The 13,789-nt window shown below is 46.7% G+C and overlaps 2 protein-coding genes across 4 annotated transcripts in view; one reads left to right on the forward strand and one right to left on the reverse strand.

The window, feature by feature from the left end:
* Nucleotides 1-13,789, forward strand: part of cuedc2 (CUE domain containing 2) — a 56,785-nt gene that overhangs the window by 32,576 nt on the left and 10,420 nt on the right.
* fbxl15 (F-box and leucine-rich repeat protein 15) lies at nt 1,380-12,912 on the reverse strand. Of its 3 annotated transcripts, none has more exons than XM_078530670.1 (5): nt 12,818-12,892; nt 10,582-10,724; nt 7,414-7,573; nt 5,431-5,933; nt 1,380-4,222 (listed from the first exon to the last, which is right to left on the reverse strand). In XM_078530670.1, exons 2-5 carry the CDS (start codon nt 10,617-10,619, stop codon nt 4,033-4,035), a joined length of 891 nt encoding a protein of 296 aa, XP_078386796.1. In that variant the 5' UTR covers nt 10,620-10,724; nt 12,818-12,892; the 3' UTR covers nt 1,380-4,032. The 3 variants fall into 3 exon arrangements, with proteins under 3 accessions (XP_078386796.1, XP_078386797.1, XP_078386798.1); XM_078530671.1 differs by having other exon boundaries at nt 12,831-12,889; XM_078530672.1 differs by lacking the exon at nt 10,582-10,724 and having other exon boundaries at nt 12,818-12,912.

The raw sequence follows: 13,789 nt of genomic DNA on the forward strand, positions 1-13,789 counted from the left end.
GACATACGACGCTTCAGAACAGCATTATCTAAATGTGGCCTTGATGATAATTCAGTAGTCTCTTTAACTTAATATCTTCCCCCAATAGCGTTAAACAAATGTAATTTTTTTCTCTCCTATTGTAAGTTTGAACTGAGTATTTTGTTTTTTAATTGTCCATCTCAAAGTCAAGACACTGGTCAAGCAGGAGACACCACCAGCCTACTTAGCGTGATTAACATTTTTGTGTGTCTATTGGAGGTCCTGAACATACTCTGTGCACCAACTAGGGGTCCTCTGATGTTTTTGTGACCAGCTGTGCACTTCAAAGGGAAACGACAGTCGTTTTATAATGATGCCTCAAGTGGAACCTGTGTACGTGGATGGTCACTTTGAGCTTTCTTTGATGAGTTGGTGCAAGCAGGTTTAATTATTTGTTGGAGGAGCTAAAGACTGGATTTTTACTTGGTAATCAGGAGAACTGCTTTACTCGTTCTTCCCTTTAAAGAATTTACCAAGTGGAATTTTCTAGTCATTTTAAATTATTTTTTATTAATAGAGCTAAATTTATGTCTAGTAACAACCTATAATGGTCAGTGAAATAATGGTAGCAAGGAAGTTTGAACACAGTTTGTGCATCTGTTGTGAGGCTAAGATGAAAACTTCCTTGGTAAATGTGGCTGGATTGTCTCTAGAGTTGTCTCTCACTAGCTGAAATTTGGTTAATACATGCTATTTATATGACATTTGTAAAAAAAATTACATAGGTTTTCAATCATTACTTACTGTAGCAGTCAGCCAAGTACAGGAACCCAAACTTGATGAATTGAGGAATGAGATAGGGTGTTTTTTAAAAAAATAACTGTGCCTGTGTGAAATAATTGAGCAATCTGTAAAGTAAATTAAACTTTTCTGCTTTTATAATATTCTGTTCCCTGCTGTTTACAGTGTGTATGATATTGTGTCGTGTGATACTGTTTCCACTCAGTAAATTTGCTGTGTTGCTTCTGAACAATAAAATGGGTTTTAATATTTTTGCTGTCAGTTGTAGATCAGTCCTTGCTGCCAGAAATATTTAATGTCCCTTAAGGAAAAGAACCTTCCTCCTCAACCTGGTCTGGCCCAACACATCCACTCCAGGGCCAGGCTCTCTGCTGTCTCAGTGCCCTCTGAAGTAGCCTAGCAACAAGCCACACTAGTCTACAGAGAATAACTAGAAAGACACCCGGTGACCTCGGACAGTATCGCCACATCCGAGAACAATGATAATGGGTTTAAATCTGCATCCTTACTCAGGAAAGGCAAGTAGTTCTAAATGCTGCTTAATTATTCAGGCAAAAAAAAACTTTATACATCTTTCACTTTCCCAGGATATTCCAAAGCGATTCATAACCACAACATTTCTTTTGAATCAATTATTTATTGGCAAACAAAGCAACCAATTTGTGCACATCAGTGCTCCATAGTCAATGATGATTAGTTAACCATTTTGAGGAATGAAGATTGGTCAGGTCACCTGAAGAACTCTTCCCTACCCACTCCTTTAAAAATATTGGCCAGGATGCCCAGGATAATGTTCCTACTCTTTTGAAATAGTGCCATGGGATTTTTTGCATCCACCTGATCACGCGGAGGGTGATGGGGGTTGGGTTCTCAGGTTAACGTCTCATCTGAAAGTATCAGTGAGTGTAGCTCCCCTTCAATATTGCACTGAAGTTTCAGCCTAGATTATGTCTTTAAGTATTGGAATGGAGTTTAGACCCACAACCTTCTCAGTCAAGAGGCTAACAACAGAGAAATAAAAGCATAGAAACAAATAGGTTTGTGTTAAAATAACTACAATAAATTTGTTAAGCTTAGGGATATTCATGTCAAAACCACTGCATACACATCTGTCAGTCGAGGGCCCATCTTCCAGCGAGGGTACAGAGGAGATTTACTAGAATGGAACCAGAGATGAAGGTCTTTACTGATGTAGAGTGACTGGAGAAGCTGGGATTATTCTTCGAGCAGACAAGATTAGGGGAGATTTAATAGGTAGTCAAGGTTGCGAGGGCTTCAAAGAGCAAATGAGGAACTATTTCCACTGGCAGGATTATTGGTAACTAGAGGACAGAGATTTAAGATAATTAGCCTAAAGAACAGAGAGGAGATTAACAGGAATTTCTTTTTTTACACACCAAGTTATGATCATGAATGACCTGCCTGAAAGGGTGCTGGAAGCAGATTCAATAGTAATTTTCAAAAGGGAGTTGGATACATACTCGAAAAAGAGAAAATTGCAGGGCTATGTGGAAAGAGCAGGGGAGCGAAACTAATTCGATAGCTCTTTCAATGGGCTGTCAAATGGCAGCCTCCTGTAGTGTATGATTCTCTGAGGATGTTTGAAGAGTTATCAAAATTAGTCTCAAGTTCCTTGGTGCTGTATTTGGACCATTCCTGGGCTAAGCCAACATTGGGAGTGCTGTGTGTGGTTTTGTGCACCCAACTCTGGAAGCAATGTTGACCCATTAGAGAGTATACAACGTAGGTTTTACTAGGATACTACCAGGGATCAGTAATGACAGACTTAGAATGCCAATCAGGTCTAGTTTAAGTTTTAAAAAGGTAAACAGTGAAATATTTCCTGATGTTGGTGAGTTTAGGATTAATATTCAAAGTATAAAGGGGGAGATCAAAATAATTTCTCTTATGAAAAGGTAAAGACAATGCATTGCTTCAAATAGCTATCGAAGCTTCTCTCTCAGTTCTAACCCTGATATCAAACCTGCTGATAGTCGAGGCAGGAGGACCTCTACCTGGCTGAGGCTGAATGCCAATTCTTTGACCTGCCTCTGGACCATGACCCCAGTACCAAAATTATTCTCCAAGCTATTAGCAATCACATCTCTTCCGGGGATCTGACCTCAGTTCTACAGCCAGGCCTAGCTCATTTCTACCTTTACTCCAAGATGTGAAAAATAGGATTGTTTAGGTAGAACAATTAGGTAGATCAATTTCTTTCTTATCTGACTCATTTATTTTAAGATGCTCCTGTCCCACTAATCAATTTCTTCTTATCTGACTCTTCTCTCTACCGTGTCTAGGGTCTACCCATCTACATTTGTGTCATCCCTGCCACTTTCATGATTTCAGAGTCTCCAGTCCCTCTACACTTCCAGCTCTCACTAGGGCAGCATATGGTTCCTCTTCGAACAGGGGTCCAACCATCTGCCAGCACTCATCCTAGCCAAATATCTCACCCTGAATGACTTCTCTTCTAACACGCATCCTCCAGGTAAAATATGTTGGTATGTGAACCTGTCTTTTGCAGGATATATTGAATGCACTTTGTTCCAGGTCCACTCAGGCCTCCTTCCTGACTTTCTTGTCCATTTCAATGGTCATCGTGTTGAAATCCTTGAGAATTTTATTTATGTGACTTCCAATTACCACCCTCATCTTCACATGGTCCATCTCTGATGTATCTTTCTCTCTATTGATATGCTTTCACAGACATCTATTACAAGTCCATTGATTGTCACAGCTACCTAGATTATACCCTATTCTCTGTAAAGGTCCCATCTCTGTTACCTTCCAAACCAGAACTACTTGGATGTATCTGAATAACAGCTGCAACTCTTTGCCACCTCTTGAATGGAATAAATACCTGGGACCTTTGTAAGGTCAGACGATTCACCATTAATGGTCATGCTTTCAGTTCAGTGGGTAAACAGAAGTAATACACTGCCTCGCCCCCACTAGCGCACAACATGGCCACTCTTATCACCTCACAGTATCAAACATCATTTACAAGGGAACTTAGCCAGCTCAGGTGTGAGTTGCCGTGATGCAGAATCACCGAGGCTCTCAGTTACTGGTCTTGATTCATTCCAATATCACACTGAGCTTTGAGTGATTGCAAATTTGATACTGCAAGTTTGACAAAGGATTTGCAGTTTGCTACTGAAATATTATACCACCTACTTTAATCTAAGTTTACATAAGCACCATAAGTGTTGTGTGCGTGTGTGTCAGGGGAGACGGGGAACCAGTTTACCCGAATAGTTCTGTTCAAATCTGGAGGTTGATAAATGGAGCAAAGCCCACAACATCCTGCAGGAGGACAAGTGCTCGCTGGAGAGGTGGCTGCACGTCAACGTCCACTCCCTTCTTGCGCAAAACTTCTAAAGTCCCTTCAGTGATGTTATGACAGTGGTTCACTTTCAGTGAGTGGAGCTTCGTGCAATATTCTGCAACTGTCCTGGAAAACACAATGAGTTGGAATTCTTTTCATGTACAAATCACATGCACACCATGTCGCTGATATGTACTATAAACTTTTAAAGAAAAAACTTGCATATGTAAAGTGCTTCACAGCTATTGAAGTTCTTTTGAAATGCAGTCCCTGTTGTAACAAAGGGTCATAGGAAAAGTATTTTTCATGTCTAAATATTTTACATTTGCAAACGCTCTTATCTGTCCTTCATTGGAGCCTGAAAACATTGAATAAGTGGCACAAGGAAACACTTACAAAGTATTGACAAGGTGGACATGGAAAGGATGTTTCCTCTTGTGGGTGAGTCCAGAACTAGGGGGGCACTGTTTTAAAATTAGGGGTCGCCCTTTTAGGACAGAGATGAGGAGAATTTTTTTCTGAGGGTTGTGCAACTTTGGAACTCTCTGCTGGTTGAGACGGGATCATAGAACATTTTTAAGGAAGAGGTAGATAGATTCTTGTTAGGCAAGGGAACCAAAGGTTATTGGAGGTAGATGGGGATGTGGAATTCAAAACACAAACAGATCAGCCATGACCTTAATGAAATGGTGGAGCAGACTCGAGGGGCTGAATGGTCTACTTCTGCTCCTATTTCGTATATTCGTATGTATGTTCATATGATTGTCATGTCCCAATAACGTCCTGGCTGACACCATCAGAACAAACCTGGAACCTTCCCACTCCAAGTGCCTTAATATGTGACATTCATCCTGAGCCCATTGGACAAGCCAAGCTTAATTTTTAAGTGCATTTAGTTCAAGAAAATAAATAATGCAGTTTTCAAGCCAGCTGTCCTGAGACGGTAGCAGTTTGATACAACTGAGCGGCTTGCTAGGCCACTTCAGAGAGCAGTTGAGAGTCAACCACATTGGTGGGGGACTGGAGTCACATACGAGCCAGACTGGGTGAGGATGGCAGGTTTCCTTCCCTAAGGGACATTAGTGAACCGGTTGGATTTTTACGATAATGCAACAGCCTCATGGGTCACTTTTCACTGACACAATTTCAAAATTGCTTTAAACTCAATTGGAATGGTCCAAACAGAATTTGAACTCACTTCCCCTGATTATGAATCCAGGACCCTAGATAACCAGTCTAGTAATAACAGCGACAGCTACCTCCCTAGGAGAAGTACGTTGCAGACCCTAAACTGTTTGAGGGACACATTTAAAAAAAAAAGGCAGGAATATTACCTCATGCACTCGTTCCTGAGGTGGAGACAGCCGGTTAGATCCAAGTGTTCGAGATCGGTGCACTGTTTTGCCACCTCCTGCACTGAACAATCGCTGAGGTTTGCGTTGACCGCCAGGGATAGTGACCTGATCTTTCGACACTTCCGGACCAGGTAACAGATGGCTTCATCGTTGAGCTGCTTGCAGGCGGTCAGGTCGACTGACAGCAGCCGACTGCAGCGGTCAGCCAGGCTCCTCAGGGAGAGGGGATCCACCCAGTCACACTGCCTGAGGGAAAGGTGCTGCAGGTTGGGGCAGCTCAGGGACAAGGCCACCAGCGACTGTCTGCTCAGGCCTCGGCAGCCTGTGATGTCAACCTTCTCCAAGTGATGATTTTGGCCAATCACCGGTAAGAGCTCACTGTCCGTCAGCCAGTCGGAACAGCTTCCTACAATCAGGTGGTGCAGTACCGTGTTGTCTTTCAGTATTTTGCAGAAGGCGTGTTGAGGGATAGCAGCCCCGACCTGAACTCAAATCAGAGGAAGAAAAAAAACGAGTTAACGTTTCCAATGCTCGTATTTCTCTCCTCCCTGTCCCGATGAACTATTCCATACTGGCACAAACTCCTCCAGTTAGTCACTGGTTACCCAAGGTGATGTACGCGTGATTTATGCTGGTGTTTATACGCCACACAAGCCTCCTCCCTTCCACCCCACTTCATCACACCCTGTCGCTATATCCCTCTTATTTTTTTTCTCCCTCATGCACGTATCCAGCTCCCCCTTGAATGGCCAAAGATCCCTCTCCCCACCGTTCACCACATCTGGAAGTTGCAGTACAGGCAAAATCCAGGATCTACCCCTCTGGTTCCATGCAAAGTCTGCAGTCGGCAGCCTTTTTATACACGCCCAGCACCCTGCTCTCGTTTTGTGACAAATTGCAAAGCCGAGACTTAAAATCATTTTTAAGCAGTTAACAAAGCTGCAAGTTCCAAACAACATTCCCTATTCACAAGGGTTCGTGTGCACTGTTCCATCTCAGTAATACCCAAAACACTAGGTTGCCTTGGTAAGGCTGCAATCCCATTGTGCAAAAGGTTAAACAGATAAACGAATGCCATTTCTCGGTGTATATATTACCCTATGTTTCTGTTATTTCTGTTAATTCTTTTCCGATTCTTTCAGACTCTGCAGTCCAACTGTTTTCATTTGCAGTTACAGAGGGAGCACCAACTATACAGTGTTCTTGAGTTGGGCAGCAACGATGGTCTAGATACTGACTGTTCCACTACACTTATCGGTCGGTCAGTCAGTCCGGGCTGTCTTGCAGCCAGGACAAGGGACAATCAGGATCATGGAAATTCTCTCACAATAATCCCAGCTGTTTGAGATTGATGGGACATTCTATAGTATTCTCCAGAGTGGAGAGTGTGCCTGGCAAAACGTCTCACTATTCCCTCACTCCGAAGCAAACCTAATGACAGAGATGACGCTCACCCTAACATGAACCCTGACAGAAGCAGTCTCACCCTGTGAACTCTAACCCTTGATGTCCCTTAACTCCAATCAACTGGAAGACTAAAATTATCACCAGATACCAAAGAGCTGATGACTGGAGACAAGAGAATGAGAAAAGCTCAAATTGTCTTCAAGTGAGAAAATCCCACCCTTCCCACTTAGCACAAGCCTGACTCTAGAATCAGAGAACCTTACAGCACAAAAGGAGTCCATTCAGCCCCTTGCACCTGTGCTAGCTCCTTGAAGCAGCCATCCATAGTCTCACACCTCATGTCCGTGGTTCTGCACGTTTTTCCCTTTTTCAAGTTTATATCTAATTCCTTTTTGAAAATTATGACTGATTTTGCTTCCGCCACCCCCACTTTCAGGCAGCAAGTCCCATATCACTGACACAAGCTGGGTCAGCTTCCCAGCCTTCACTGCCCTTTCACTGCTGAAGAAAGATTCATGGGCGGTGGAGGGAGGCACAATGTCCCTGGCGAATTACCTGCGAGGTGTCCAGAGTGTGGCAGTTTACCAGGTAGAGCTGAATCAAGGTGTGGAACTGTTTGCTAACCCGCTGCAGGCAGACCAGCTGGCACAGTGGGAGGTGGCACAGGACGTGCGGAACCAGAACATCTTCCCAGGGCAGCTCCAGAAGCTGGCACCTAGGGTGAAAGAGAGAGAATTTGAAGAACGAAACAGACATTGCGAGTGCCAGACCGAGGCTCAAGTTCCCGACTGGAATCTAACTCAGGAAGACCTTACATTTATTTACAGCATGTCCGTGAGGTGTCTCAAAATGCTTCACGGGCAATTAATTACTTCTTAAAATGTCCAGTCACAACGTTGCACACAGCAAGATCCCACGAACAACAATGAGACAATTGCCCAGTTTATCTGCTTGAGTGTGCTGACTGAGCGAGGAAGTTGCCCAGAACAGAGGCATGGGATGTCCAAGCAAGCAGGCAGGGCTCCGATTTAACATCTAGACGGCAACACTGGGATGCTGGCATAGTGGCAATGTCACCACACTAGTAATCCAGAGGTCCAGGCTCTGGGGGCAAGGGTTCAAATCCCACCACGGCAGCTGGAGGAGTTCAAATTCAATTAATAAAATCCGGAATATTAAGCTCGCCTCAGTAATGGTGACCACGAAACCATCATCGATTGTCATAAAAACCCATCTGGTTCACTAATGTCCCCTTAGGGAAGGAAATCTGCTGTCCTTACCTGGTCTGGCCTACATGTGACCCCGAAACCACAGCATGGTTGACCCTTAACTGCTCTCAGGGGGAATTAGGAATGGGCAACAAATGCTGGCCTTGCCAGTAACACCCACACCATCAACGAATAAAAAGTGCAGAACTATGTATACCTGGGTTGAGGCAAAAGCTGGAAGTTAAGCAACACGTCTGAACATTTTTTTTCGAATTTATATTTAGTCCACGCACCAGCAGGACTCCTGCATCCTGTTCAAAGTCCCCATTTGGGGCTGATTAGCCATAGGAGGTGTCACAGCTTTGCCGACAACTGGCTTCAGGAGCCTGGGTGGTGGAGGGGTAGGTTATCCACTCCTGATTACTGCCCAGTGGGAAGTGTAGCCATTGCTGGCGACAGCTTCTAACTGAACAGTGGGCCAGCGCTCTCTGTCTAGACTTTCACAAGACTGGCTCAGTCACATGGACTTCTCACCATTCAGTTCATGGAGGCTGTCTTCTTGTCAATCAGCATGCAACGGCAGTCTTCATGATCTCTTCGCCCCACCTCAGCAAGCCTCCCCAGCTCCCTGTTAATTCTGTAGCTGAGTCCACTCTCTCCAGTGACCGACCTTCTCAATCACTCTGCCTCCTTGCTGCTAATGCTCTGGAGCACCGAACACCCCCATCGCAGGAGAAAAATTCCTGATCCCAGAAAAGCGCTGCAAGAATTCTTACCACAGGCTACAATGCTGCTCAGAGCCAGAGTAGGAACTGGGAGTGGTAAGAGATGGAGGGCTGAGCAACAAGGGGCAGGGAGAGGCTCTGAGGGGTCGGAGCCTGGAGCAGTGCTGATAGCCAGGCGAACAGCACAAAATGCTGACGGGGAGAGGCTGGAACTATGGGGGAACAGTTTAAAAGTGAGGGGTCTCCTATTTAAGACAGAGATGAGGAGAATTTTTTCTCTGAGGGTTCGTGAGTCTTTGGAACTCTCTTCCCCAGAGAGCAATAGAGGCAGGGTCATTGAGTATTTTTAAGACGGAGATTGATTCCCTTGTTAGTTAAGAATCTAAGGGTATTGGTGGCAGGCAGGAAAGTGCTAGTTAAGGCCACAATCAGATCAGCCATGATCTTACTGAGTAACGGAGAAGGTTCAAGGGGCTGAATGGCCTACTTCTGATCCTAATTCATACGTTCGTATTAGTTTAGCAAGTGTGTGGTGTTACCTGGAGTCCCTCAGCTGTACATAATAGTGAGACATTGAGCTCAGTTACAAAATACTCTTCAGTACAAGTTTGCTTTACTGACACACTAACGGACAGGACTAAAGGAGAAAGGTAGCCTGGAGAGTTTTCCAGCAGATTGAAGTCCTTTAACGTTTTAAATGTTTGTCCAATAGTTGATTCAGCTGACACTTTGGTTGTAACATGAACATGTACCAGTTTAAAAAAAAACAAGAGAAAAGTTGAGAAAGACGAGGACACAAATAATTGAAGGCCACACTACAATAAAATCGAGAAACATCAACATCAGGAGAGGGAAGAGAAAGTGAGACAATCTTCGTTAAAATAGGATGGTTTAGAGGCATACAAGATTGAGAGATTTTGACAAAGTAAATTTTAGTATTGACGAAAAAGAGACATGCTATCAAAGTTATTTTCATCTTGCACTCATTAGGATAGCTTGCAAACATTTTCTAACTGTAACAGGGAACAACAATTTGTACTGCATAAGAAGAGAGTGCTGAATGGTTGGCAAGTGGATTGGTGGAGGTGTTGCCATGGAGAATGCAGCATGGAACAGTTAACTGCCCAGCTTTGTTCAAATTCAAACTGGGCGGGTCATGAATTTTCCAACTTGCCTTGACCAATTAAAGTCAACCCTGCCCAGTTTGAATTTGAACAAAGCTGGGCAGTTAACTGTTCCATGCTGCATTCACCATGGCAACACCTCCACCAATCAAAGACCACTTGCCAACAAATCAGCACCCTCTTCTCATGTGGTATAAATTGTTGTTCCCCTGTTACAGTTGGAAAATTCTTGCAAGCTGCCCTGATGAGTGCAAGATGAAAAGCTTTGATAGCATGTCTCATTTCTCAGCAATACTCAAGTTCCATACTACCAAACGGCTATGAAGTAAACTGAGAAAAACTATTTCCACTGGTCAGTGAGCAGGTAGCTAAAGGACACGAGGTTAAGGTCAGCATCATTAGATCAGAGGGGTTGGAGAGGATTTGTTTTTAAACACGGCAGTTGTTAGGACATGGGCTGCCTACTAGAAAGGGTATAGCAGGAGTATAGCTCAAACTGGAAAACATTTTGAAAAATAAAGATTTAAAAGGATGTGGGGAAGGTGGCAAAGGGAAACTGTTCTTTTAGTTATTATATGCCTTGTAACACCAGGTGTAATCAGGCTGCCATCATAACATTCTCACCATGGGACAAATAGAGATGTTCCACTGTAAAATGCCCATTACCTGGTGGAGTTCACTTGATAGCAAGTGCTTAATCCCATCAGACATGCATGTGCGTATATACCTCAGGCTGGTTCCTAACATCATCTAAGGTTGCCACCTGGTTACGCACTGGATCGTGCAGACTTTTGAGCAGACTGGAAATTCTAAAATATAGATCAGATACCAAAAGTCCAATTCTCTCCATATGATTTGCAAACATTTGTTATTCACATGTTTAGTTTATTTTCATCAATGACAAACTCAGTCCCCATCCCAACCAATGAACCTTGTTGGTTAGTGACCTAAAATTATCACACTGTCTTGTTTCCTGTAGTCACACGGGTCATATTGGAGCGTTTAATCTTGACACTCATGTGGGCAGTCTGCTTAAAACCTTCACTTTTAACATCACCCACACATGAAATCTTTGCCCAAAAACATCACTGCCATCTGGTGTGCTGGGTACTGACTCTGTGCGTGTGTGTGTGTACCTTCAAGACGGAGCTGGACTGAGGAACAGTATGTACCATACAGAGCCATGAATGAAAAAACAGATAGCATGATGAATGTGACATCCTGGAGTGGTCATAATCACCTGAGGGGGTTGTAGGAGAATTTTACAGAGATCGTTCCCCCCCTCTCCCCCTATTGTTCTTGAGTGTTTATGCCTTTTCCAGATTACCTGGTTGCAGGAGGGGGGAGAGGAGGGGTAGGAAGTGTCTGGTTATGGTACCCCGGCACTATTGAGTGTGAGCTGTTCAATTGACCAACTGGCCTTCGCCAACCTGTCATTTCACATTTGTAAATAAAAAGGGAGGGCAGGACTGCAGGTGATATAGAGCAGGGACTGACACTTTCCTGACTGATAACAAATGAATGAAGAGAACGTTCTGGAATAGCAGAGCATGGTGTCCATAAGGAAGAGATAGAATCATGCCTATGCTCTTTGTCAAAGCTTGGGCCTATACCAAAATGCCCCCCTGTCCTTAAGCAGATGTGTCTTTTCCAACATTTGCTGATTGAATTTCAGATGTGCAGCTCACTCTCGCCCCCACCCCAGCCTATTAACCAGTTAATCAGGGGTCTGGGGGGGAGGGAGGAGATGAGGGGGTGGGGGGGGGGAGAGGAGATTGGGGGGGGGGGGGTGGGGGGGGAGAGGAGATGGGGGGGGGTGGGGGGGGAGAGGAGATGGGGGGGGTGGGGGGGGAGAGGAGATGGGGGGGGTGGGGGGGGAGAGGAGATGGGGGGGGTGGGGGGGGAGAGGAGATGGGGGGGTGGGGGGGGAGAGGAGATGGGGGGGGTGGGGGGAGAGGAGATTGGGGGGGAGAGAAGATGGGGGGGTGGGGGGGAGAGAAGATGGGGGGGTGGGGGGGAGAGAAGATGGGGGGGTGGGGGGGAGAGAAGATGGGGGGGTGGGGGGGGAGATAAGATGGGGGGGTGGGGGGGGAGATAAGATGGGGGGGTGGGGGGGGGAGAGAAGATGGGGGGGTGGGGGGGGGAGAGAAGATGGGGGGGTGGGGGGGGGGAGAGAAGATGGGGGGGTGGGGGGGGGAGAGAAGATGGGGGGGTGGGGGGGGGGTGGGGGGGGAGAGGAGATGGGGGGGTGGGGGGGAGAGGAGATGGGGGGTGGGGGGGGAGAGGAGATGGAGAGGAGATGGGGGGGTGGAGGGGGGGGAGAGGAGATGGGGGGGTGGAGGGGGGGGAGAGGAGATGGGGGGTGGGGGGGGAGAGGAGATGGGGGGGTGGGGGAGAGGGGGGGAGGGGGTGGGGGAAGGGGTGGGGGGGAGAGGAGATGGGGGAGTGGGGGGGGGGAGAGGAGATGGGGGGGGAGGGGGGTGGGGGAGTGGGGAGAGGGGGTGGAGAGGAGATGGGGGGGTGGGGGGAGAGGAGATGGGGGGGTGGGGGGAGAGGAGATGGGGGGGTGGGGGGAGAGGAGATGGGGGGGTGGGGGAGTGGGGGGGGGGAGGAGATGGGGGGGTGGGGGGAGAGGAGATGGGGGGGGTGGGGGGAGAGGAGATGGGGGGGGTGGGGGGAGAGGAGATGGGGGGGAGGGGGGTGGGGGAGTGGGGGGGGGGAGGAGATGGGGGGTGGGGGGGGAGAGGGGGTGGGGGGGTAGAGTTAGCGCTACACCCCCCCCCCCCCCGGGGGGAAGGTTCAGGGGGCGGAGCTCCCTCTCCCCGGGCCTGTATCGCACGGACACCGTTTGTTGCTCAGGCTCGTTCCCCGCTCCCAGGCTGCAGCGCCCGCGGCTTCTCACCTGCTGCTCTCACCTGTCTCCATGACACTCACCCCTCCACTTCCGCCTGGTGTAACCCCATCTCCGGTCCCCCAGAGAGCCGCGGGTGTAACCGCTTTCAGCTTCCCCCGTCCCCCCTGCTCAGCCGGCTGGAGAGCCCGCCCTCTGGTGGCCCCGCCATGGAACAGCAGCGTTCAGACTCTGAGCCTCAACCTCATCCTTTAGCTCAAAGGGAAAGCTGCTCAGGTTTAAGAAAAATATGTATAAAGTGAGCCAAAACAATGGCACATTTATAACAGTTTCAAAATTTAGTTTGAGTGATTTCACAGAATAGTTGCAGCACAGAAAGGAGGCCATTCAGCCCATCATGTCTGCACCGGCTCTGTGAATGAGCATTTCCCTCAGTACCATTCCCTCACTGTCTCCCTATAACCTGGCACATTCTTCCTTTTCAGATAATAATCTAATTCCCTCTCGAATGCCTCAATTGAACCTGCCTCCGCCGCACACTCAGGCAGCGCATTCCAGGTCTTAACCGCTTGCTGTGTGAAGAAACAAAGATAAAAACAAAAATAGCTGGAAAAACTCAGCCGGTCCGGCAGCCTCTGCGGAGAGGAAGACAGTTAACGTTTCGAGTCCGTATGACTCTTCATCAGAACGGACTTCAGTCATACGGACTCGAAACGTTAACTGTCTTCCTCTCCGCAGAGGCTGTCAGACTTGTTATTTTTCCAGCTTTTTTTATTTTTATTTTTGTTTCAGATTTCCAGCATCCACAGTATTTTGCTTTTATGCTGGGTGAGGAAGTTTCTCTTCATGTATCCATTGCTTCTTTTGCCAATTACTTTAAATCTGCGCCTTCTCTTTCTTGATTCTTCCACCAGTGAGAACAGTTTTTTCCCTATTTACTCTGTCCAGACCGCTCATGATTTTTAACACCTCAGTCAAATCTCCTCTCAACCTCCTCTTCCCCAAGGAAAACAGTCCCAACTT

The sequence above is a fragment of the Cetorhinus maximus genome, chromosome 27, assembly GCF_964194155.1.
Source record: "Cetorhinus maximus chromosome 27, sCetMax3.hap1.1, whole genome shotgun sequence".
Classification (NCBI taxonomy): Eukaryota; Metazoa; Chordata; class Chondrichthyes; order Lamniformes; family Cetorhinidae; genus Cetorhinus; species Cetorhinus maximus.

What these genes read in the sequence shown, in the direction of transcription:
- fbxl15 (XM_078530670.1), bottom strand. Translation starts at nt 10,619, where the DNA reads ATGGGATTAAGCACTTGCTATCAAGTGAACTCCACCAG. An exon ending in TATCAAGTGAACTCCACCAG is followed by an intron (nt 7,574 to 10,581) that starts GTAATGGGCATT and finishes CTTTCACCCTAG; the next exon opens with GTGCCAGCTTCTGGAGCTGC. An exon ending in ACACTCTGGACACCTCGCAG is followed by an intron (nt 5,934 to 7,413) that starts GTAATTCGCCAG and finishes ATTTGAGTTCAG; the next exon opens with GTCGGGGCTGCTATCCCTCA.